Source organism: Oryctolagus cuniculus, chromosome 11 (assembly GCF_051225735.1).
Source record: "Oryctolagus cuniculus isolate XC-2025 breed Fujian yellow rabbit chromosome 11, ASM5122573v1, whole genome shotgun sequence".
Taxonomy (NCBI): domain Eukaryota; kingdom Metazoa; phylum Chordata; class Mammalia; order Lagomorpha; family Leporidae; genus Oryctolagus; species Oryctolagus cuniculus.
In genome coordinates this window covers 93,923,437-93,949,125 of record NC_142877.1, presented here as the reverse complement: position 1 = coordinate 93,949,125, position 25,689 = coordinate 93,923,437, and the positions used below count along the sequence as shown (strand labels likewise).

The window sequence follows — 25,689 nt, the reverse complement described above, 5'->3', positions numbered from 1 at the left end:
GAAGATGGCCCAATATTTGGACCCCTGCCACCCATGTGGGAGGCATGGATGAAGCTTGTGGCTCCTGGCCCAGCTGCTGGCCCAGCCCTCAAATTTCAGAGGCCATTTGAGGAGTGAACCCATAGGTGGAAGTACTCTCTCTCTGATTCTACCTGTCAAATAAATTAATAATTATATATTTCTTAAAAACCCTCTCTGAACTACCTCCGAGGTCATGCCTTCGAAGACTTAAGGATCTCTCACTAGATTTACTTCTCAGACATCATAATTGGATCAAGCCTCCTCCTTCCTTACCCCATTAGCCATTAACAACACTTTGAGGAAGAAATTCCTAGTGAATTAGTCTTTGGTGGATACTCAAACTAATATCCAAATCATAATAGTCTTTCCTGGACCCCAAAGATTCCAGTTGATCTCACAGTGTAAATTACATTTATTCAATCCCCACCTAGTCCCAAAGTCTTAATATTACAAAGTCTTAAATCAGTCCAACATTCAAAAGTCTGTAGTCTAAAATTTTATTGACATCTAAGATAAACTCCTTCTGGGAACCTGGAAAAATCCAAGTGACGTGTTCTAAGATACAATGGTAGGGCAGATGCAGGGCACACACTTCCATTCCAAAAAAGGGAGACAAGGTGCAGAGAAAGGATCTATGGTACCAACACATGACCAAAACTCGGCAGGGAAAACCTGGAATCCTAAAGTTCCATGTCTGACATTCTGGGCATACTGGTGAGGGGAGTCCCACATCAATGGGTTTGCTGATCATAGTTCACACTTCAGTTCTTACATGTTGGCTTCCCTCTTCAGCTTCACTAAGCAGTGACTTGGCAGGAACTCGCTGTGGGAATTCTGACCCCTTATTTTCATTTGACCTTGCCATTGACAGGGTTTTTGGTAGTGTCTCTGCCTCTGTGAATCCTGGAGCTAAAACATGGAGAGCATTCTCATGCCCTAATAACAGTCACTGTATTCTTTTAATCAGGTAATTATATACTTCTGAGTATAAGAGTCTCATCTTCATCTGTCCCAACTTCAAACTCCTTCACTACATCTACCACAGAGTAATCAATTGCCCTTGACTGTAATCTTAATGAGCTCCCGTAGCCTACAAATATTGCTCTTCTCCCTGTCCTAGTGAAACAAGGGTGGAGCTTGCAGGGAACTTAGCTATGTAAATACTTGTTTTTGGCTCAGAATCTACATGCAGTCACCTCCGACAGTAATGACAGCTGAAAACTGTCCAGATTGTTTCTATTTTCCAAGAGCCTCCTTGTCTCCTCTCTGTTTTCTGAGTGAAGCTGTCCAACTTCCTCTCATTTATGTGATTCCATACATCTCCTCTGAACAAAAACCCTTTCTGCTACTATCTGGTACTTGCAACCCAGCAACTTCCATAACAATGGTGTTGATGCCAAAGCGTAGTTCCTGACATCAGATTTGGGATATATATATATATATATATGTATGTATGTGTGTATATATATATATATATATATATTCTTATGACAGTCTGCAGGGCAATGACCCACAAAAAAAAGCACATGTTACATGATGTTACCTAAAATGATACATCTCCAGAAGGTAGGACTTTGAGGGACAAGAAATAGGATTGAAAGTCAAGTAGCAACTTCTAAGGACCCAAGAAACACACAGAAAAGAGTGAATGGGAAGATGAAATCCCTAAATACTCAGCCCAAGTTCAAGACTAAGGGTTTTATATAAAATTTTTTTAAATATTTATATCTTACTTCTCCCCTCTGTAAGATGAGAGAGCTAAAATAACAATTGTATTGTGAATTGGAGTGAATGTACCCTTTACCTTGTCTCTTTACACATCATATTATTGATCTGACAATGAAGGGGGGTTCCCTAAGTATTGGGCTAGGACTTCTATAAAAGATCCAGATGAGTTGGCATGCTCAGGATCGTCACTGCCACAGAACCTTTGCTTGCTGAAAAAGCCCCACTTCCCTCAACTTGTAAAGCAATCCCTGCTTGTTTGAAGATACTGATACTCCCGCACACAGGGCATTGACTTTAAAAAGAAGCCATTCATCTCACGTCCTGCCTCCTTAATTTTCAATGTTTCTCATTTTATAATGAGGCAGTGACAGGATATCAATTAAAAAGTAAAAGCTTGGAATGAAAACACTCTAGATGAACTACAGGACTTCCCTAGTTTATGCCAGCGAAATATCAGGTAAGATACAAGGATACTTCAAAATGTTTGTGGGAACTGGAATTAAGGGATAAGTTTGGGTGTGTAAATTAAAATTTATATACTTTTTTCATAATAAACATTTACCATAAATCATTTGAACACCCCTTATATGTTTGCATTTCAATTTTCTTTGTACTAAAATAAACATCTTTTAACTCCATTTTTCTAAAAACTTATTGAAACCTCTTGTCAGTAGATTCTGAGGATAATCAATCCAGGAAGGAGAATGACAATCCTGAATAAACTTAGTTATAATATGCATCAGGAATTCTGGAGTCATTAAATTAGTTTAAGGAGCTTGGAATATGTTTCAGAGTTTACTAGGCCACTTATCACAAAATTGAAGTTAATGATAGTGTTACATTAAAATAAGTTGATATTTTGGTATACTGCATAAGTTAAAATCAAAACTTTCACAAAATAGAATTCCATGTCATGTATAATCCACTTCTCCAAACATGGAAACATGTTGGAGTGGCTGGCGCTATGACATAGGGGTAAAGCCACTGCCTGCAGTGTTGGCATCCCATATGGGCACCGATTCAAGTCTCGGCTGCTCCACTTCCGATCCAGTTCTCTGCTATGGCCTGGGAAAGCAGTAGAAGATGACCCAAGTCCTTGGGCCCCTGAACCAACTTGGGAGACCCAGAGGAAGCTCTTGGCTCCTGGCTTCAGATCAGTACAGCACCGGCTGTTGCATTCATCTGGGGAGTGAACCAGCAGATGGAAGGTTCTGTGTGTGTGTGTGTGTGTGTGTGTGTGTGTCTGCCTCTCTGTTACTCTTCCTTTCAAATAAATAAATAAATCTTTTAAAAATATGTTGGAGACAGGAGTACCAGCATCTTTAAGACTTTAGTGATACTCTTAGGTTGCTGGTTGTCTTAGTCCATTTGAGGTACTACAACAAAGTTTCACACAAATGCATTTATCACAGCTCTAGGGGCTGGATAATCCAAGATCAAGTTTCTGGTATATTCAGTCACTGGGGAAGGCAAGCCTTGTGGGGCATAGATGATGCCTTCTTGCTTTGTCCTCACAGGTGGAAGTGATGAGAGCTCTCTGTTGAGCATCATTTATAACAGAATTAATCTCATTCATAAAAGGCTGAGCCCTCATCACTCAATCATCCCCAAAGGCCCTCACCTCCTACAGTCACTTTAGGAGTTGGGTTTCAATGAATGAATTTCAAGTAAATGCAGACTCAGAACCACTAGTGGAGGTCATTGCAATGAAAATTGTTTCTCTGCCTTCAATGAGGAAGGAAAAATAACCAATGGAAGAGATGGAGCACCATCATTTTCCTGTCAGTAGGTGATACAGACACATTATTTTATTTTATTTTATTTGACAGGTAGAGTTATAGACAGCGAGAGAGAGAAACCGAGAGAAAGGTCTTCCTTCCTTTGGTTCACTCCCCAAATGGCAGCTACGTGTGCTACACCCATCCGAAGCCAGGAGCCAGGTGCTTTTTCCTGGTCTCCCATGCGGGTGCAGGGCCCAGGCACTGGAGCCGTCCTCCACTGCCCTCCTGGCCACCGCAGAGAGCTGGCCTGGAAGAGGAGTAACCGGGACTCGAATCCAGTGCCCATATAGGATGCTGGCACTGCAGGCGGAGGATTAACCAAGTGAGCCACGGTGTGGACCCCCAGACACATTTTCTATTGATAGGTATGAAGGCCGTAGCATAGCCAGACTGCTCTGACCGAGGGAGAACTTAGTAATGGTCAACTGAAATTAGGTTTATGGGGATGAAAGGGATGGGAAATCCACATCAGTGTTATTAGATTTGTAACTGCCCCAGAGACCTGAATTGGGCCATTGCATTAAGATGCAGAATTTTTGCCTTTCTCTGTTTTTTTTTTTTGTTTTTGTTTTTGTTTTTTTTATCCTCAGAAAATCATGAAACTTGAGCCTACAGAGAAAAAAAATACAGCTTCTTGTCTTGAATAAGTAACTTGCCATGGCATCACAGGCATGCACTACTATTTCCTTTAACTGTGTCTTTCCATAAAAGAATCAGGGATAATTACCTGAGAAAATAAGCATGATTTTGGACCACAGCTAATTTCTGGAGAACATCAGCCAGTTCTAAAGGCCACTAGTGAGGGGTTTGGGGAGCTAAGACAACAGATAGGGAATTTACCTCATCCTAACTAATTTTCTCTCAAATTTCTGTGTATACAGAGGGAATAAAGGACCTCAGAAAGTGATTTATTTCCCTTACTGGCTATGCAAGGACCATTCCATCTGAACAAACACATCAAAATTTCCATTGCTACTCACCTTAATACTAATGAATTTAATGTTAATTTATTAAATTAATAGTCTTAGTACTTCAATAAAAGAATCAGAAATATCAGTGTAACCTTTAAAGACTTAAAAGTTCAGGGTTAATGAGTCCCAGAAGCTTCTCATTTAAATCTAGTGTTTAGTGGTACAGTGCATGAATACTTCCAAAGGATAAAAATGGATTTTCCAAAGTTTAATTAGACGGCAGCTCCTGTTGCAACTGCTGTTCCATATGTGGTTGAGATCATTACAGCTTTTAGTGCTGTATATGAAGTAAATGATCTGAATAATGTCTTTTTTGCTCTATTCTTTAGTCAAATAAACAAAATTATCAAATACAGTCTGCTTTCTTTCACTAGATAAGAATGATATAATTTTGCCATATTATTTCTGGGTTGTGTCAACTTCTTACATTTATACTACACTTCAGTCTTCAGAAATACCATCTTGTAGGACATCATGTGACACAATTCAGAGGGTAAATTTTATTAACTAGATATATTTATTTAATTCTTGAATGCCCAAACTTTGGAGATGCAGTGAAAAACCAGATAGCTGCCAAATCATTGATTTACTACAGTAATTTTAGATGCTCAGAGAAGTGAGGACATTTCTCCAAAGTGAAGACAAATCATTGACCCACACACTCAGTACCTCTAGGAAAATTATAGTCTCTTTGAATTTTGTAGACCACATATTGCCACATGAGAAGCTACAGTCTTTTAGTCTGCCTCAAGACAAAAGAGTTTTGCCAGATAATTGATGCTAGTGACCCCACAAGTAAGTACTCATCAGATTAAAGAATTTTCAGAGTTAATGGCAGATCAGGCTACTATTGGCAGTCAGAGGTAAGCCTAATAAGAAACTTAATCCTTTAGCTTTCCAAAGCAAAGACATGCTATTTTTAGTAAGTTATTACTACTCTTTCAAGAAACAAGCTCCTAGGGGGAAGTGAACAACAATTGGTCATTAGCTGCTTTACCTGGACAGACCTAAGTTCCCCAGCATTACCCAACAAGTACATGATATAAATTGTAATGTGACCAAATAGGTGCTAATGCTTTGGCACTGCTGACCTTCTCTTAAATCACACTTGTGACCTCATAGAGTCTTTCTCTATGGCCAACTGACTGAGAAGAACGCAAGTACAATCAAACTTCAGTTAAAAATCTCATAATATGCAGGAACCAATTGATAGTGGACTATCACAGAAATACAGTTTCAGTATGGGATGGCTTGGGAAGCTTGGTTGGAAAGAGGTTAAGGATGACAAGAAAATATCCAGGATTCAATATACTTGTCTCAAGACCCTGAGACATATGAATCTTCTAGTATTTTCTCAGCATGCTGATGAAATGGTGTCATTCCCTGAGAGACCAGTTCTGAACTGTGTTGGAAACAAAATTGAGATAAATTGATTTTCATGTTGGTCGACTCTTGTTACCTCAGTCTCCTGAAAACCATTAGCATAAAGACTGGCTTAGAAGAAAAGGAGAACATTTTAGAAGGTGGAAGAAATTACCTAGAGTGGAGTGCTTCTAGGGAGTGGTAACAGAGCTTGCTCAACAAAGTATGAGTAGTTTTATTTTTTAATTCAGTGATAAAGTCCTTCCATATAGTCTTGCAGCAACTGGCATAGAAAGCTTCATAAATATGAAAGTTGAATCAGAATATAATTATCTTAGAAGAGATATGGCTTACCACTAGTTTCAGATCAGTATCGGAATCTGTATAGCCTCAGTATGTTTCAGATATAAGGACCAAGGTATAAATAGAAGTTTATTTGCTAAGAATATTTATTCACAATGACAGAAAAATTCCCAGTAGTATTAACAATACATTGTACTTATGAAAAAGCATGGCTGGCACCATGGCTCACCAGGCTAATCCTCCGCCTGTGGAACCGGTACCCCAGGTTCTAGTTCCGGTTGGGGTGCCGGATTCTGTCCCGGTTGCTCCTCTTCCAGTCCAGCTCTCTGCTGTGGCCCGGGAAGGCAGTGGAGGATGGCCCAAGTCCCTGGGCCCTGTACCCGCATGGGAGATCAGGAGGAAACACTTGGCTCCTGGCTTCGGATAGGCGCAGTGCGCCGGCTGTAACGGCCACTTGGGGAATGAACCAACGGAAAAAGGAAGACCTTTCTCTCTGTCTCTCTCACTGTCTAACTCTGCCTGTCAAAAAAAAAAAAAAATGCACTAAGAATACGTGTTTCTTTTCTTAGTCAATTTATACCTAGTGGAGGCTAGGCTAGCCTTAGTGTGTTAAGCCACTGCTGAAGCCCCTAACAATTGGGGTTAGGGTTAGGGCTCTATATTGTTCCAGTTGAAGTCCTGGCTCTCCACTTCTAATCCAGCTCCCTGCTAATGCACGTGGGAATGTAGCAGAAGAGACCAAAGTACTTGGGCCCCTATATTTATGTGGGAGAGCTGGATGGAGTTCCAGGCTCTTTGCTTTGGTTTAGCCCAATCCTAGCTGTTACATCCATTTGGGGTACTGAATCAGCAGATGGAAGATTCTCTCTCTCTCTTCCTCCCTCTATAATTCTGCCTTTCAAATAAATAAATCTTTTCAAAAATTTTTATCCAGTATATGCATGCATTTTTTGTGTATATATATACTATATATATAGTATATATATTTATTATATATTTATATATGTATAAATGTTTTTAGAGAGACACACAAAAGACAAAGACAGGGAGCTTTCATCTATTGGTTCATGCTCCAAATGCTTGTGTTAGTTGAAGCTGAGCCAGGCTGAAGCTGAGATTTGGGAACTCAGTCCAGGTCTCCCATATGGGGAATAGGAAAAAAAATTCTTGAGCTGTTTCTCAAAACCTGCATTAGCAGAAAACTAGAAATAGAAGTCAAATTCCCAACCCAAGTGCTTAAACAAAAACATCTGAGACAACAGGAAATGGTCCACGAACACTGAGAAGTTTGGCAGGAATGAGCAGAACACAAAATGGAGGCAGAAACAGAGGACATGGGAAAAGGAAAGCCCAGGAATACAGCCATCTTTCAGGGGCAGAAAGCAAGGCTTGCATTATCTGAAACTGCCTTAAAAGATGCTACTTCAACAGACTGTATGACCTTATTTTGAGTTGGCTTTAACTGACACTTTAGGTATGCTTAAAAATTGAAGAACCCACAACATCAACTTTTTAAACTTGGCCAAGCAGTTAAGATGCCAGCTAGGAAGTTTACATTCCATGTTAGAATGTTTACATTGATTTCTGGCTCTGGCTCCTGATCTCAGATTCCAGCTAATGTAAACCCTGGGAGGCCACCCATGTGAGAGACCTAGATTGATTTCCCAGCTTCTAATTTAAGCTCCTGCCATTGCAGGCAATTGGGAAATGAATCAGCAGATAGAAGATTGTGTGTGTGTGTGTGTGTATGTGTGTGTGGGTCTGTACCTTTCAAATAATAAAAATTATTTGATGCCATTTAGTAAAAGCTGAAGTTGATCTTTGAAGAGAAAATCATCTCTCTTAGCTAAAATTCAATGAAGTATTTATAAACAAAGATTCTAAAAGCATCCAAATAGTACAACCAATTCGTTGTTTTCTAGGTAGATATGCCAACAATTGAAATTCTACTTTACTAGAGTTTCCTGTCTCCTGTTCCTCCATGCATTGCCTGTGATCTTTAGGAATGGAGCAAGCTTAGTTCCACAGTATGATAGTTTAACATACTTTCCTCTCTAATAGGAAAAAGTAGAAACAGCATAGCAGCTTCAAGATACTTAAAAATGCTACACAGGAGCCAGCACTGTGGCATAGCAGGTAAAACCACCGCCTGCTGTTCTGGCATCCCATATGGGCACCAGTTCTAGTCCCAGCTGCTCCACTTCCAGTCCAGCTCTCTGCTGTGGCCTGGGAGAGCAGTAGATGATGGCCCAAGTCCTTGGGACCCTGCACCCATATGGGAGACCTGGAAGAAGCTCCTGGCTCCTGGCTACGGATCAGCCCAGCTCTGGCCATTGTGGCCAATTGAGGAGTGAACCAGCAGATGGAAGACCTCTCTATCTCTCCCTCTCTTTATTTCTCTGTCTCTCTCTCTGCCTCTCTCTCTCTGCCTCTCCTTTTCTCTCTGTATAACTCTGACTTTCAAATAAATAAACAAATCTTTAAGCAAACAGAAAAATGCTAAACAGATGAAATAGTTTTAACCAACAATAACAACTTCAACAGTGACACTTTACTTCTCAAGTTTCTGCAAGAACTATTGCAGGGAACAGGAAGTGTTTATTATCACCCTCTTAGCTGAAAAATAAATGAGTGGGCTGCTTTTCCACATATGCAAAAGGAAAGTTCTCGTTGACCTCTAATACTTCTTACCATGAAATTTCACTATACTCTCAGAGCATGCTCACTCTCATCATCTCATTTAATCATGTTTAAAGATTCTTTTTTTATTCTAGAAGTAGAGTTACAGAGAGAGAGAGAGAGTGATAGAGAGACATAGAGAGATATCCTCTATTTGCTGGTTTACTCCTAGATGGCCATGATGACCAAAGCTGGGCTGATCTGAAGCCAAGAGCCAGGAGCTTCTTCCAGGTCTCCCACGTGGGTACAGGGATCCAAACCCTTGGGCCACCTACTACTGCTTTCCAAAGCCATTAACAGGGAGCAGGATCAGGTCTTAAACCCGTGCCCATATGGGGTGCCTGCCCTGGGGGTGGAGGCTTAACTTACTATGCCACAGTGATGGCCCTGAGTTTCCTATTTTCTATATCTTTCCCAGTATTTGTTACTGTCTTTTTAATAATAGCCATTCTGATTAAGGATAATATGATGTCTCATTGTGATTTTGATTTGCATTTCCTTGACAACTAATGATGTTGAGGGCTTTCTCCTAAATGTATTAGCCATTTGATTTTCCTATCTTGAATAATGTCTATTCATATAATTTTCCCACTTGTAAAATTGAATTTTTTAAATATTTTTAAGACTCTTCATATATTCTAATTAGTCATTTGTCATATGAATAGTTGTGGAAAATTATCTATTCTGTAGCTAATCTCTTCATGGTCTTGTTTTCTTTGCTGTGCAGAAGCTTCTTAGTTTGACATAATCTCATTTATCTGTTTTTCTTTTGTGTTCTGCTAGTGGGTTATATGTGTTCACATGGTTTCATAATGCCAGCCAGTTACTTTTCCATCGCATCTCTGCATAGAACTCTCTCAAACATCTTTTGTGAGGCCAATCTTGTAGCAATGAATTAACCCAGGTTTTGCTTATCTTGAAATGTCTTTATTTCTCCTTTTATGAAGGATAGCATTGTTAGGTATGATATTCTTCAGTGGCAGCTCCTTTTAAAAGCATTTTATTTCAGAATAGCTTTAAATTTGCAGTGCAAAAACTGTGGAATATAAATATAATTGGGTTCCTTGAAGGAATCATGTTAAATGGCTTTTTCATATTTTTCATGTTGATATCTGCACATGAGCAATTGTCTCTCTTGCTCCTAAAGGGTAACTTTTATGGTAAGAGTCTTTTGTGTTTTTGAAACCATGTCTTTGGGTGTCGTATGCTACACTAGATACCATAGTTTAATCTCCTTGAACCTCATTTACTGTAAGCAATGCCAGCAGCACTGGTGGTCTAGGGCACTGCTCTGTGTTAGAAGAGTCCCATGGGTTCAACAGCAACCTGCATTAAGGGTTGTATGAGCACAGGCTTGCAGTCATGCCAGGGTCTTGTGAGTCCTGTGACAGTGACAGTGGTGGGTCTGGGTTGCCTGATGTGTTTGGGTTCTGGTGAAACTGCCCTGAAAGGTGGGAGGAGTCACGAGAATAGGGGGATAGGCCTTAATTCCTAGGGAGCAAGATTCCTAGGGAGCAAGATTCCCCTGCTGTTCTGTACTCCCTGTTCCTTGAAGGGCTAAGCAATGGGTGAGCTGGTGAACTAGAGTCACAATTTCTCTTCTGGGTATCATTGGATTTGTGAGACTGCAGACTTTTCTGCCAATGTGCTGGAATGTTAGTGGGGCATGCACGGTGGGTATAACTAGGGGGTTCTGTACACTAGGACAGTATGGATTCCAACAGAAACTCCTGTCTCAAGATGGCAGTACACTGTTGCAGCCCACTCTCTGGACGTTGGGGTAGTGAGGACATAATGAGAGTTCCTTTTCTGAAACGAAGCTACTGCAGGTATCCCTCTTTACTGGGCTCCAAGCCTATGATGACTGTGGATCCTTCCTATTTAGCTAGGATAACTAGATAGGGATCCCTCTAGCTAGCTAGGATAACTAGCATAAGGACCTTGTGGAGACGAGTTCTGCCAAAGCTCCCCTACTTACCATTCTCCCTGCCATTGGGATACCCTTGGCTGTGGGGTCAAGGTAGGCTTTGCCAGTTGGCTTTGTTTCTCTCTCCATGTTTGCTTCCCAGATCTCTGTAGCCTACAGCATTACTATATTTCCCTTGCTGAGTCCTGGTGCCCTCCCTCAAGCACTCATCTTGAAATGCAGCTATTTATTCGTTGATCTGTTTCGTCTCTGTAGTGGATGAGGCAAGCACTTTAAAGTCACCTTTAATTGGCCAACTTAAAAAAAATACTCCTTTTTTCCTTGTGTCTTAAGACTCTCCACTACAATCCTATTTATATATTTACACTAATTAAGAAAGCCATGGCTATTAAGATGATACATAGACCTTATGTGTGTATTTGTTGATTTATTCATTTGATGAGTTTTTTACTGAATTTTACTATGTGACAAGTTCTACAAACTTGCAAAATAACAATATGTCACAAAAGTGACATTGCCAATACCATATCATCAGAACTTAAGCTTACTTTCTCTGTCTTTGCAGAGAGCAAACATTCCTTCATTAATTCTTTTTATAACTATTTATTTGAGGTGAACAAATTTCATGTGTTTCATTTATATACAGATTTAGGAGCATAGTGATACTTCCTACCCTACCCTCCCTCCCACCAATGCTCCTATGCTCCCATGTCCTTCCTTTCTTATTCTTTCAATTTCTATAATGGCATGCTTTCAGTTTATTTCATAATCATAAGCTTAATCTTCCCTAAATACTCAACAAATTGTAATAAGAAAAAAACCACCCTTCCTCAACAGTAGAGACAAGAGCTGTCAGCAATAATCAAATCTTAAAATGGCAATTTTGCTCATATACATTATAATTTTTCTACAGCTATCATGATTCAGGCAGTATCACAATATTCTTAATTTAATGTATTAAACTTCCACAGAAACATTTTCAGAGAAGAGTTAAAGTCCCCATCCTCCAAGAATCAATAATCAATGGAGGGTAGATTAGAATGTTACAGGAAAAATCAAGATAAAGAAATTATAATATCTATGCTTTGAATCAGAAAAAAATGTATCCAAATCTAGTAAGCATAGTAGCTGGTCTTATTTAGTTATATCTTATCTCCCAGAATCCTTAAAATGTGGTTATCATATGCTCACAAAATGAGAGGAAATAATCCAGAATGATTTCCAGATTTCTGGTTTAGGAGACTGAATATGATGAGGGTGTCAATCAAAACTATAAAAATGACAAGAGCAGTTAGAAGTGAGAAAAGCCAGTGAGCTCTATTTTAGATATATGCCTGTGAGGCATTCAACAAATGTCTATGAAACAGATGTACACAAGTACACTGGCATAGAAGCGCTGCTCCAGAAGCTGGATGGGAGAAATACAGAGTAATACAAGGGATGATTTTAGCACCAAGGAATCGCACAGGAATTGTGGAGGGCAGGAAAAGCACAGAACAGAAGACAGAATCTCAAAGATCTCTAAAATCATAAACATTATTTTTTAGCTTATTTATTTGAAAGGGAAAGTGACAGAGAGGGAAAGAGAGAGAGAGAGGAGAAAGGGAGGGAGGGAGAGAGAGAGAGAGAGAGCAAGCGAGAGAGCCTCCATCCAGTCGTTTACTCCCCAGATACCCATAATAGTCACAAATAGGTTCAAGTCAGGAGTCCCATCCAGGTCTCCTATGTGGGTGACAGCAGTCCAAACACTTAAGCCATAATCCACTGCCTCCAGGTGCATTCGCAGGAAGCTGAATCAGAGTTGAGTGGCCAACACTCCAATATGTGATATGCAGATGTCCCAAGAGGTGGTTTAACCTACTGCAGCACAACAGTAGCTTCTGAAATGTTAATTTTAAACAACAGAGGAAACTGAGAGTTTTGGGATATACATAGAGACAAGTTGCTAAAGAGAAGATAAACTAAGAGTGAATGATGGCAGAAAGAATTTTCAGGGACATTTAATAAAAGGGATAGGTCAGTGTCGTCAAACATCTAAGGCAAAGTAGCTGGACATCAGAAGAATTTAACAGGTTGGTGCATATGAATATCATTGCTGATGTTTTTTCAGAGAACTCTTAAGGAAGTGATGGAATTAGATGTTATATTTTGGTGGGTGAATCATGAGTGGAATAGTTAACGGAAAGCAGATTCTCAGAGGCAGCCAGTATGCTACCTTAGCTTTTCTAAAGTGAACACGGAGCAACATTTGTATGATAATTTGAAGAAATGGTTGAAATCAGTTTGGCTAAAAAGAAAAAATGAAGAGGGGATAGTAGCTGGAGAGACCTGTGCAGATCTGAAGGTCATCTGTTGCTTATAATCTAAGGGTTTAGAAAATGAAGAGAGAAAAGAAAAAATGGAATAGCAAGAGGAAATAATCAGAGAACAATAACACTTGATTGTTTTCTTAAAATAGGATGAGTATACCTGTAGGACTGCTAAGTGACATGTCTCAATCAAATCTTAGTGTAAACATAAATGCATGTTTCAGTTGCAGATATAGAGATAATACTAAAAAAAGGCAAAAACTTTTGTAATAATTTATAACAAATTGGAGCCAATTTTGTGAGCAGTCTATTACTCTTTTACAGATGACAAAACAGCTCTAAAGTAACCTGCCTATGGTAGAGAGGGAGGAAAAATGCGGTTCAGAAAACATCTTATGAAGCCAGTCCTCTCTCCCTTTTGCTGTGCTTATCTTTGATAATACTCATGTAAGCAGAGTTGAATGGCTCATATAATTTCACTGCCTGATCTCAGAATAAGCTAGATTTTGGAAAACAAAGGACTGCAGTCAACAAAATAATGTCTAAGTTTAAAAATTTTTATTTCTATCTTTCCTCAAAAGGCATACACATTTTTTTCTCAAATAGAAGGAATGGAAGACACATTATCTTAGGCATATGTTACAGAGAAGGAAAGTAGCAGAATGTATTACAAAGGACTAAATGCAAAACATGTGTTTTGATGAGTTTTTCCTTTGGACTAATTGTTAAAAGAAATAAGTTGGAAATGAGATTCAAGAATTATTTCTATAAAGTGATACATAATTATATGCTATCAAATTCAGGTATAACTTCTTATATGTCATTTAAAATTTTTAAATATATTGTTTTCTATCTCTTTTCCCCTTAAACACATCCTAGCATCTATTTTATATATGAAATGAACAAAGCATGTCCACATAAACAGAAGACATTGACCTTTATGTCTTTGTATTCGATTAATAAAAGAGCATCATCTAGGAAAAAATGATGGAAAAGTTTTCGTTATACTTGACATTAAAACTGCATTCAGTTTTCTACTGTTGGAACAGGTCTAGCTATCTGTGTATTACAACATCTTTAAAACTTGGAATTAGAAGTAAGAGTTGCCCTGAATTTTTGTTATAAGATGTTGAGATTACAGTAAGAATTTCCATTGCTGGGCTGCCTAGGCACTGGCACTGAAGTGCTGCAGTTGTTGGAGGGGTTAACATTGGAGCCAGTGGCACACATATATTATGGAGGATTCATAAAAACACGACAGTGGAGCTTGGGTCAATCCATTACTGTGAACAAGCAGTGACCAATAGAAAAAGAAGAAGAAGATCCAAGGAGGCTGGGGTAAGCAGTCTTCTGAAGCCCTGTCAGAGTGGAAACAATAGATCAAAAGGTGTTCTTGGTGACCAGTCAGTCACAAGAGAGCCTTTTTTTCTCATAGGCTTGTCAGTACCAAGTAAAAACAAGCTGTTTTAGTCAAAAGTTATCTTTTTATCTTTTTAATTTTTGTTACTATTTGCTGATTTTTTTTTTTTTTTTTTTTTAGCAAGCTTCAGCCCCAGACGCAAGATTCAAGGGTGTATTCCTGGAAGGCAAGGTAACTATTTTGTACTTTTTCAAAATTCTAATGTATCAGATGTTCGATTAAAACTTCAATAAACTAAAGCAAATCCCCACTCTGAAAACAATTTTTTTAATAAGTCTCTGTTGGAAGGTGTCCAGAGTGGTATTCTATAGATGTGGGAAATTTGACAGCTTGCAAGCAGCTTTGCACTTGTCATTTTCTGCAATTTATTGGCAAAATTGAAAGATCAGTGATTCAAAAATAAGCTGCTTTGATCTTTTTCTAAGAAATAATTCACATTTATTTTGTCCTTTTTAACAAATGGTTTTGCCAAATGTGCATTGGTCAAAACATTACTATTTTATATACATTTATACATAGCATATACAGTATAAATATATGATTATATGTAAAGCATAAATATATATATATATTTCCTGCTTAAGAAGTTATTTGTATTTATACTCTTTGATGACATCAGTGGGAAGAGTTATGTGTTTTAAATGTATCAAATGTCAGTACGTTATAATTTTATCCAACTGATGAATGATTATGGTTGATATGAAACGTATAAAGGACAGTTTATAATTCTTCACTAAGCAACTTTGTTCTGTACTTATAATTATAGACATGTTTTTGTTCCCAAAATAAAACTTACCTGAGAAGTTCAGCAATAGCAAAAGAGGTTAATCAGAACTTTTCTTCAGGTCCTAGAACCGTCCATCACAATAAACTGTTGAAATATTCTTTAATTTTTGCATTTCTTTGTTTCAAGGGCCAAAAAGGTTGGAAATCTCATCCAGATGTTCTTCTCATTTAGCAGTAAAAGTAAAAGCATATGCCTACTTCTTAGGAACAGCACACACTCTCAATTTGAGTTATTAAAAATCATTTTTATATTTTTGCATTCAACTACTGGCTTTGGTTAAGTTCCCTGAATTAAACAGCTTGAAATGGAAAAGCACTTAGTGCTGCTAAAATTTGCTTTCCATTTCTCAGCTTTCATTGTGATTGGGTTAAAACCAGAGAGCTGCAAGTTGGTGAATTAGTTTCAGTGTTTGCAAAATACCTTGCCTAGGATGCCTACTAAATTAATATGTATTAATTGATATCTGCATAAGAAATGTTGATGTGTTTTCACCTTTCCTTTGAAAAAGCAATGCCCATTGATCATTTTGAGGCACACAATTATCCGAACGTCAAGATCTTCAAACACACAACAGTTATGTCTCTTATTTTATAGGTGGTATAATGGCAACTACAATCTGTTTCGTCATCTGGGTATTATTCATAACAGGCAGCGTGTGGACTCAAAGTGTGAGACAGGCCTATGAGGGAAATGATCCAGAAGACTGGAGTGCGGATGACTTTGATTGTCCCATGGAGTGTTTCTGTCCCCCTAATTTTCCTACTGCTTTATACTGTGAAAATCGAGGTCTCAAAGAAATCCCTGCTATTCCATCAAGGATCTGGTATCTTTATCTTGAAAACAACCTGATAGAAACCATTCCAGAGAAGCCATTTGAGAATGCCACCCAACTGAGATGGATAAATCTAAACAAGAACAAAATAACCAACTATGGAATTGAGAAGGGAGCCCTAAGCCAGCTGAAGAAACTCCTTTTCTTATTTCTGGAAGACAATGAATTAGAGGAAGTACCTTCTCCACTGCCAAGAAGTCTAGAACAATTACAGTTAGCCAGAAATAAGGTATCTAGGATTCCTCAAGGGACCTTCAGCAATCTAGAGAACCTGACCCTTCTTGATCTACAGCACAACAAATTGTTAGACAATGCCTTTCAAAGAGATACCTTTAAAGGGCTGAAGAACCTTATGCAGCTTAATATGGCTAAGAATGCCTTGAGAAACATGCCACCAAGACTGCCAGCCAATACAATGCAATTATTTTTAGACAACAATTCCATTGAAGGAATACCAGAAAATTACTTTAATGTGATTCCTAAAGTGGCCTTCCTGAGGCTAAATCATAACAAAATATCAGATGCAGGTCTCCCCTCACGTGGCTTTGATGTGTCCTCGATTCTAGATCTCCAGCTGTCTCACAATCGCCTCACAAAGGTCCCCCGAATCAGTGCTCATCTACAGCACCTTCACCTTGATCACAACAAAATTAAAAGTAAGTAACCCTCAGGGTGTGCCCCTCACACAAATGCTGAGTCATTACATTTATTCTATATATTCTTTAGCAATAGCAGCTGTGCCCTTCCCTCCCAACTAATGTGCCCTTAGGGTTTTTAAGTGTATTTTCATTTTTCAATATTAAATCATGTCTATTTGCAGTTTTAATGAACCAAGAATTCCAAGTCTTCAAACTGAATATTGGAAAGCGAACTTAATCATATACAGAAGGCTACTGTCTATTGGATAAGTTAATGTCTGTCTTCTTTTCCTAGAGTTTCTGCTATTTCTACCTCACCATAGGACAGCTGATACCTGAAACAGTTCTAATCAGAGTTTCTAATTATCGCCCCTAATAAGAGGGAGCCTCTCAGACTTCAATGTGTACAACTTTGTGACTCCACCCCCAGAATTTCTAACTCAGTAGGTCTGGGATTTTCATTTCTAACAGGTTCCCAGGTGATGGTTGATTCTGATGCTCTGGGAACCACATACTGAGAACCACCCATGTTTAAGATTTTACTTAATTGAAATGGAAACAAATGTCCTTGGAAGCTGGTAATACCCTAGGATTTAATGGCAATAAATACGGTATAATACTCTGTTTTCCTGAAAAGAGACTTGATTAAGAAAGTGAGGGATGAGTGAAAAGTCTTTGGAGATAGAGGTATCATTAGGGAAGAAGTCTTTATAGAAAGCAGATGCTGGAGTTATTAGAAATAAATCTGACATCTTCACAATTCTGCCCAAGGCCAAGCTAGACCTGCTGTAGTAGAGGGATATATCTTTGTCCAGCCACATGTATAGATATCTAACCTTGCACCTATCTATGCATCTGTAAGCACAGTGCAAGTTCTTCAGAAAAGCAATCTTGGAGAGTTTTCTCCTGGACAACCACTCAAAATGTGTTCCTAAAATGAAATTCACATAGAATGATTTATAAAAAAAGTAAGACTGATAATAATGCAACCATGAACTATTTTTCCACTGGGTACTGCAGTTACTCAATTTTTTTTTGGTAACAGCATACTTGGGCTTCAGATCCAGGAATTGAATGGCAGGCTGCCGCCAGAGAAGTTAATTTTTCCATGGTGATGAAACATCTTGTTTTATCTGTAGTCAAAAGCAAAAGAAGAAATAGAAATAAAAAAGTTTGTAGATTAACCCATTTAACTGAAGCAAATAACACAACAGCTAATAAAGACCTAAATAACAGTTATTTCCTAATGAGAGTTCTACACTTCTGCGGGCACATTCCTTATTTGACAACAAAAGCTCTGCAGACAATTGATGTGGAAAGATAATTTCACATGATTCTCACAGAGTCCTGCTTGTGAATTAGAAATCCTATACTGAGCATTTGAGAATGAGGGTGTTTAGGAGTGAAGTAAAAATACTCAAAACATGCTTGAGAAGTACAGGACTATGTCCTTCCTCCATTTAATTTCAGAGGGGTTCCCTAAGTGTTTTCTCATTTATTCCTGTTTGGCAGTCATTGTACTGGGCATGCATCATAATCAACAGTAGGGATTATTAACATACATTGCTGGGTTTCTGACTCAGGAGGTTTGAAATGAGACCTAATGGTTTAGTTCCCATGTAGTACTGCTGCTACTCATCCGTGGTTTAAGAAACCCCGATTAATCATCACAAGAACTTGTGTGATATGATCAGGAATTTCTAAGGAGAAACAGAAGCTCAGCGAGGTAAGGATAGTTCTCCAGGGCAGAAGAGTGCATTCAGCAGGGAGGACTTGGACCTAGGACTTTCCATCTTGTTTTTTCCACTCATGGACTATGATAACAGCACTTTTCTTCAATCTGGAAAAATAAGAATTTAGAAAAAAAACATCAATAGTGTTCAACAACAACACAGATTGAATTATTTGCTTCTTAATGTAGATATCAATGGTTGGCTTTTCTGTATTCCAAGAAAATAAATGTAAAATAAAAATCTATCTGGCCGACATTGTTGGCTTATAAACTATACCATACTATGTGATACAAATGTTAAAACACTTAGCTCTTCTTGTCATATAATCTACTCTTGCTGTTAGCAAGTGATTTCCAAGAAACATACCCTTTATATGAAGTCCACCGACTTTACAAGAGCAGGTAGTTTTCTCAAGCAATATGTTTATTTCTTCTAAAACCTCAAGAGACTTCAACTTTATTGAACATTGTTATCTATTCAAATACTTTATATTCTGGAGTTCCCTGAGAAATGCTACAATTAATTTATAAAAAGAACACTTATTTCTCACATTTCCTTGATTGAGATATACATTGATTATGGGCATGAGGTTGATAACATCAGAAGTGGCATGCTGTCTCTAGTACACAAGGGGTTCTACATAGTAAGAGACAGGATTAGCCTGGGTCTCACTGGTGCCACTTATTTGCTAAAATAATTTGTGTACATTTCCCCCTTTTTAAACCACTACTTCAATAATGCCCAGATGAGAATACTAACACTGACTGATATAGCCTGTGTATGGCATATGTGAAAGCCTAACTTTATAACCACAAAACTACTATTCAAAACTGAATCATTATTTTTTTCAAGTTAAAACAATCACAGAATGGCAAAAGGTCAGAGCACAACAACCTTGGTGCAAGGGTAAAACCGTTCAATATGTTGCATTAACGCACAAGTCCACACAGATGAGGGTATTGTTATAAGTTAAGTGAGTTTAATCAGAGATGATCTCTAGCCCAAAATAGTTCCAAAAAAGCAATGGTAAGGCAGTCTGTGGGTTCATAGTTGAAGTGAGACTTTGCACACTTTCCTTCATTTTGCTAGTTTAACTGCCCTTCCTTTCTGGATGCTTCTAAATCTTTGAATGGTTATTAGGGCTGAGAGCTCTGACTCCAAGCAAGTACACAATTTTTCCAATCCTAACCATGTGAAAAGGTTGATAGGATGTTTCCAGACTTGAATTATTTGTAATTCAATTTTTGGCAAATGTTTCTTTCTAATTAAATACACTTACATGTGAAGATTCAAGGTTATTTTCTGTACCATGTATATAAAGTTATGTTAATTATCCTTCTAAAATCTTATGCTCTACTATTCTGCATATTTTAGGGTGATTTCAAGTACTCTGTTTCTGTGTAAGATTACTTTTCTAACTCCCCTTTCATCCATCATCCGTTCATCCATCCATACACCTACCCATGTACCTAGCATTAATTCAATACCAGGTTTGAAATATTATCTCCACCTCTACTGCCCTCATTATGACCTGCTATGCCATAGTAATCTAAACATGCATTATGTAACCTGCAAAGTTAAAAGACAATGATATGTTGATATGCCCTTATTCCTATCACAGATCTTAACAATATTTCCTTTGTAGTGCTCCGTATTAAGTATAGCAGAACATAAAGTGAGATGACTACATATGTGTGTGTGTATGTTGCACAATTTTTCAGTTACTTTCATAAAGAGAAATATCTAATTTCCACAAAAGTCATTTGTATTTCTATTACTTTCATCCATATGTCACTAGGTCTTCCTTTAGAACCACTTCCTCCTCTAACTCTCTTATGTTACAGTTCATTCATTCATGCTGTCTTTGCCTCCTTAGGTGTGAATGTCTCGCTAATATGTCCTACCACCAGCACACTGCACACTGAACAAGATTCGTTCATCCATGGACCTCAGCTTAGCTACCTCCGCCTGGATGGAAATGAAATCAAGCCACCAATCCCAATGGATTTAATGACCTGCTTCAGGCTTCTTCAGGCTGTCATTATATAAACACATTTTCACTAATCAAAAATAGTTTTAGGGAGCTAAGGTTGCTGACTTATATAATTTGGTTACCATTCATAGATTTAGAAGAAAAATCACATTTTCATTTGCTGTTAGCCACTATTTTAATTTGTGTAGCTTGTTTTTATTTTCTATTCAAAGATGCTTTTGCCAATGACATACACGGCTTTTCAAAAAATTGAGTTTTTTTCTTTCCGTAATTAATAAAACAGACACAGAGTTAAGATAGTTTATCAGCTCAAAGATAATTCCTTTTATCTCTTTTACGGCTTATTAATTAATATCAAATATTAATTACTTTGTTATGCAATGAAAAGGATTTGTGTATTTTCAAAATTACTTCTGCAGCTATTATATTTACAGTATAAATACAATCAACAAATAGATTAAAATAAAATGAAAAAATGAGATATATCTTTATTGTGATATGTTGAAATAAATACAAGTTGAATAATCAGTTTGGACTAGCAAGCTTGGTATTTAGCTCACCAGTGGGTATGAAGTGAGACAAGTTCTAGTCATTTAATACCAAACAAAAAGAGCAATAGTGATTTCTAGTTACTTATTCCTTTTAACTGTTTTTCTGAAATACACTTTCTGAAGCAATTATACAACTCCTAATTTTGCATTTATTAAAATGCATTTCTCACAGAATCTTAGTCCTTTAGCACTCAAAATCCATTTGAATTAGAAATTATTCAGCTGTTATAGTTGTCAGCATTTTTGTATTTTTCTGAATAAAAAGAGTGATTGTTTTTAACAAAACAGAAGTGATATTTATTTCAAGGGATATTAATCACAAGCTTCATTTAAAACATTTTAATAAAAGTGTTATAATTAGCAGTCACTTATATTTTTCTAGCATGAATATATGCAAATATGTTTTCCACCACATTATTTCTCCTTTTCTTTTAAACATTTTAATTATTCATTTTTATTTAGTTGGAAAACAGAACTGGGGTTGCCATAACGACATAGCCGGTTAAGCCACTACCTGCATCCCATGTGAGCGATGGTTAGAATCCCTGCTGCCCAGCTTCAGATCCAGCTCCCAGTTAATCCACCTGGAAAATCAGCAGAGGATGGTTCAACTTCTTGGGGCTCTGCCACTTATGTGGGAGACTTGGGTGGAAATCTAAGCTCTGACATCAGCCTGGCCCAGCTGGGGAGTGAACCAGTGGATAGATCTCTGTCTCTCTGTCTCTTGTTCTCTCTCTGTAACTCTGCCCATGAAAAGCAGATAGTCAAATACCTGTAACAGCAGGGCTGAGTCAGGTTGAAGCCAGGGACCAGAAACTCAATCCAGGTCTCCTACAATAAAGGTAAAGGACTCAAGTACTTGATCCATCACCTGCTGTCTCCCCTGGTGTGCATTAGCATGGAACTAGAGTTGGAAGCAGAGTCAGGAATCCAACCCAGCCACTCTGATATGGGATGCAGGTGTCAAAAGCAGCATCTTAACTGCTATGTCAAAAGTCTGCTCGTTTTCCCGTTTTCTCCCAGTAAATATAAGAAAACATTTGTATCATAATTACTTGATTTAAAATATCTGTTTCTTATGAGTTCAAAAACCAGGATTTTCTTATGTAATAAAGTACACTTCAGCATGCTAATTTTATAGGATTTATTCTACAAATAATAAATATTCCACACAGACTAATTGATGCCTAACAGCATTCTGAAAAAAAAAAAAACTAAAAAATTTGATATATTTAGAAATAAGATCATATACACTTGTCAAACACTAAGTTAAAGAAAATCCAGCAGGTTATTTTACTCCCAAGCATCTCAGAATTTTAATTGCTATTCTGTAACTTTTATGCCACAAGAGGAGAATATAATGTGCAATAATGCCTATTGATGTTCACACCAAAAATTATTGGGTAACGTGGGAGAAGAACCAATTAACATACATTCTAGCTGAAGACAAGAATCAAACTAATTGACGCTAGAATAAGAATTAACTTTAAAATGTTTTAAAGCAAGAAATATATTTATAAAATTTATTTCATTATGAAATATTATGTCATATTAAGTTATGTCATAAAATATAGATAATCAGATAGCACTAGAATGAGAAAAAAAAATATGTGTACGGTTTTGTTTTCCATGGTTTCAGTTACCTGTGCTCAACTGTGATCCAAATATACTAAGTGGAAAATTCCAAAAACAGAAGCTCAGAGCAAGGTGCTCTGAATTGTGTAAAGAAGTCTTGCCCCATACCACTCTATCCTACCCAGGGCGCGGACCATCCTTTGTCCAGGTGAACCCTGCTGTATGCACCTACTGTTTGATAGTTACTTAGCAATCTTGGTTATCAGGTCAACTGTCAGTATTGCCATGCTTGTGTTCAAGTAGCCTTCATGTGGCACCCTCATATTATGCCACAATGCCAATATTGTTCACCTGACTTCATTTCATCACATGACATTGGATCATCTTATGTCATCATAAGAAGGGTGAGTACAGTACAATGAGATATTTCAAGAAAGAAACCACATTAAAATGACTTTTAATACAGTGTATTGTTATAGTTATTCTCCTTATTATTATTTATGGTTGTTAATCTCTATTGTTTCTAACTGATAAACTAAATTTTATCATAGGTAAGTAGGTGTAGGGAAATACACATGCAGTGTTCTGTGCTACTGGAGGTCCCATATTCCCACTAGGGGTCTTAGAAGGTATCTCCCACAAATAAGGCTTAGAAGAATTTTCCTCTCTTGGAACACCACCTTCCATGCACTTCCAGTAATACAGAAGTTCTCTGAACCTATCCTTTAGGGTTTTTAGGGAAGCCTAATTTTGAAGGCATGATTGATTATACCATGAGCCATTGCTGGCTCACTCAGTTTCAGATCCTCTTCCCTCCCTAGAGATCGGGGAGCAGGGATGAAAGTTCCAAACTTCCAATACCAGGTTGATTCCCCTGGCAGCCAGATCCCATCCTGAGGCTACCTAATAACTGCCTCATTGGAACACAAGGTGTTCCTATTACCCAGGAAATTGGTGGGAATGCAAATTTGTTAAGCCACTATGGAAGTCAGTTTGGAGATTCCTCAGAAACCTGAATAGAACCCTACCATTCAACCCAGCCATCCCACTCCTTGGAATTTACCCAAAGGAAATGAAATTGGCAAACAAAAAAGCTGTCTGCACATTACTGTTTATTGCAGCTCAATTCACAATAGCTAAGACCTGGAACCAACCCAAATGCCCATCAACAGTAGACTGGATAAAGAAATTATGGGACATGTACTCTATAGAATACTATACAGCAGTCAAAAACAACGAAACCCGGTCATTTGCAACAAGATGGAGGAATTTGGAAAACATCATGCTGAGTGAATTAAGCCAGTCCCAAAGGGACAAATATCATATTTTCTCCTTGATCGGTGACAACTAACTGAGCACCAAAGGGGAAACTTGTTGAAGTGAAATGGACACTATGAGAAACAGTGACTTGATCAGCTCTTGTCCTGACGGTTGATGCACAATGTAATACTTTATCCATTTTAGTATTTTTTTTTGTTCTAGTACCATTGGTTGAACTCTGTAATTAACACACAATTATTCTTAGGTGTTTAAGTTTTAACTGAAAGGTGATCCCTGTTGGGAATTTGGAAAACATTATGCTGAGTGAAATAAGCCAATCCCAAAGGGACAAATACCACTTGTTCTCCTTGATAGGTGACAACTAACTGAGCACCAAAAAGGAAACCTGTTAAAGTGAAATGAACACTGTGAGAAACGGTGACTTGATCAGCTCTCACCCTGACTGTTGATGAGCAGCTTAATATGTTATCCCTCTTAGTATCTTTTTTGTTTGTTCTACTTAATACTTTTGGTTGAATACTGTAATCAATACACAATTCTTCTTAAGTGCTGAAACTTAACTGAAAAGTGATCACTGTTAAATATAAGAGTGGGAATAAGAGAGGGAAGAGATGTGCAATTCGGGACATGCTCAAGCTGACTTACCTCAAACGGTAGAGTTAGAAACATACCAGGGGATTCCAATTCAATCCCATCGAGGTGGCATGTACCAATGCCATCTCACTAGTCCCAGTGATCAATTTCTGTTCACAATTGATCATAATGATAGGACTAAGAACCAAAGGGATCACATAAACAAGAATAGTGTCTGCAAATTCCAAGGATTTTAAGAACTCTGTCTCAGATATTTTATTATCCAGAAGATTACAAAGTTTTAGGATCTCTGTGTCAGGTTCAGGGTCAGGTATATATATTTCTTATCACAATATGGATGTTTGATATATATATATATATTTAAAATATAGAGTGCTCTATGAAATATGCATTACCTGGCAAGAGTTGAAAGTTTATCGGTTACAGTTAGGACTATATATCATACAGAAAGTGTTCATTTTTTTCTCAAAATTAACCACAAATGTAGGTAGAGAATGTACTAAATGCCAAGCTAGTGAACCACAGAGTAATTATTGAATCCAAAAGAAGAAAAAGCCTTTTTTAAAAGGATTTCTCCAGCAGATCAGACAATTTTACAAATACAAATACGTATGGTACAGCAGGTTAAGCCTCCACTCGGGATGCCTGCAGCCCATATCAGAGTGCAAATTGTAGTCCTAACAACTCTGCTTCCAAACCAGCTTCCTGCTAAGGGGTCAGGGAAGCAACAGGCGATGGCACAACGACTTGAGTCTCTGCCACCCAACATAGGAGGCAGAGAGAGAGTTCCCAATTCCTGGATTCAGCCTGGCCCATGGGCATGGGGGTAATGAGGAGAGAACCAGCAGATAGAAGATCTCTTCCTCTTTTTCTCTTTCTCTATCCCTCCTTCCATCTCTCTCTCCCTTTTTCACTCTTACTTTCAAATAAGTAAATAAAAAAGTAGATCTTTTTAAAAATGGTACCACATTACTTTACAAAAGAATAAAAAAAGGCAAATGTTGGAACTGATCCAGGTTACATGTTTTTAGTTTGGGTACAAAGGAGGGGTGACAAAGTGGGGCTGCTGGAACATCATGTTGAATTTGGATAGTGAAAGAAATGAAACCATGAGAGGATGGATAACTGAAATAAATAGCCTACAGATTCAATGAGATGAGGCATGAGTGTGAGGGGAATTAAAGTGTATGTGAGCTCAAAGAAA

The 25,689-nt window shown here is 37.9% G+C and overlaps 1 protein-coding gene and 1 long non-coding RNA gene across 5 annotated transcripts in view; one reads left to right on the top strand and one right to left on the bottom strand.

Annotated features, from left to right (window-relative positions):
• The window catches only part of KERA (keratocan), a 47,286-nt gene extending 25,966 nt beyond the window's left edge, over nucleotides 1-21,320 (top strand). The window contains exons 1-4 of one of the 3 annotated variants that reach the window (XM_051845743.3): nucleotides 14,279-14,419; nucleotides 14,622-14,672; nucleotides 15,883-16,776; nucleotides 20,368-21,320. In XM_051845743.3, the coding sequence (XP_051701703.1) occupies nucleotides 15,891-16,776; nucleotides 20,368-20,540 (1,059 nt within the window). In that variant the 5' untranslated portion in view covers nucleotides 14,279-14,419; nucleotides 14,622-14,672; nucleotides 15,883-15,890 and the 3' untranslated portion in view covers nucleotides 20,541-21,320. Of the gene's footprint in view, nucleotides 1-14,278; nucleotides 14,532-14,621; nucleotides 14,673-15,882; nucleotides 16,777-20,367 lie in introns of those variants that run through there. The other 2 variants (XM_089307569.1, XM_089307570.1) reach the window with 2 other exon arrangements.
• Nucleotides 13,630-25,689, bottom strand: part of LOC127491050 (uncharacterized) — a 331,646-nt gene continuing 319,586 nt past the window's right edge. For both annotated transcript variants that reach the window (XR_011380189.2, XR_016216247.1), the window contains 3 exons: nucleotides 18,321-18,598; nucleotides 17,809-17,891; nucleotides 13,630-14,439 (listed from right to left, as the gene is read on the bottom strand). This is a non-coding gene — a long non-coding RNA (uncharacterized LOC127491050). The remainder of the gene's footprint in view (nucleotides 14,440-17,808; nucleotides 17,892-18,320; nucleotides 18,599-25,689) is intronic.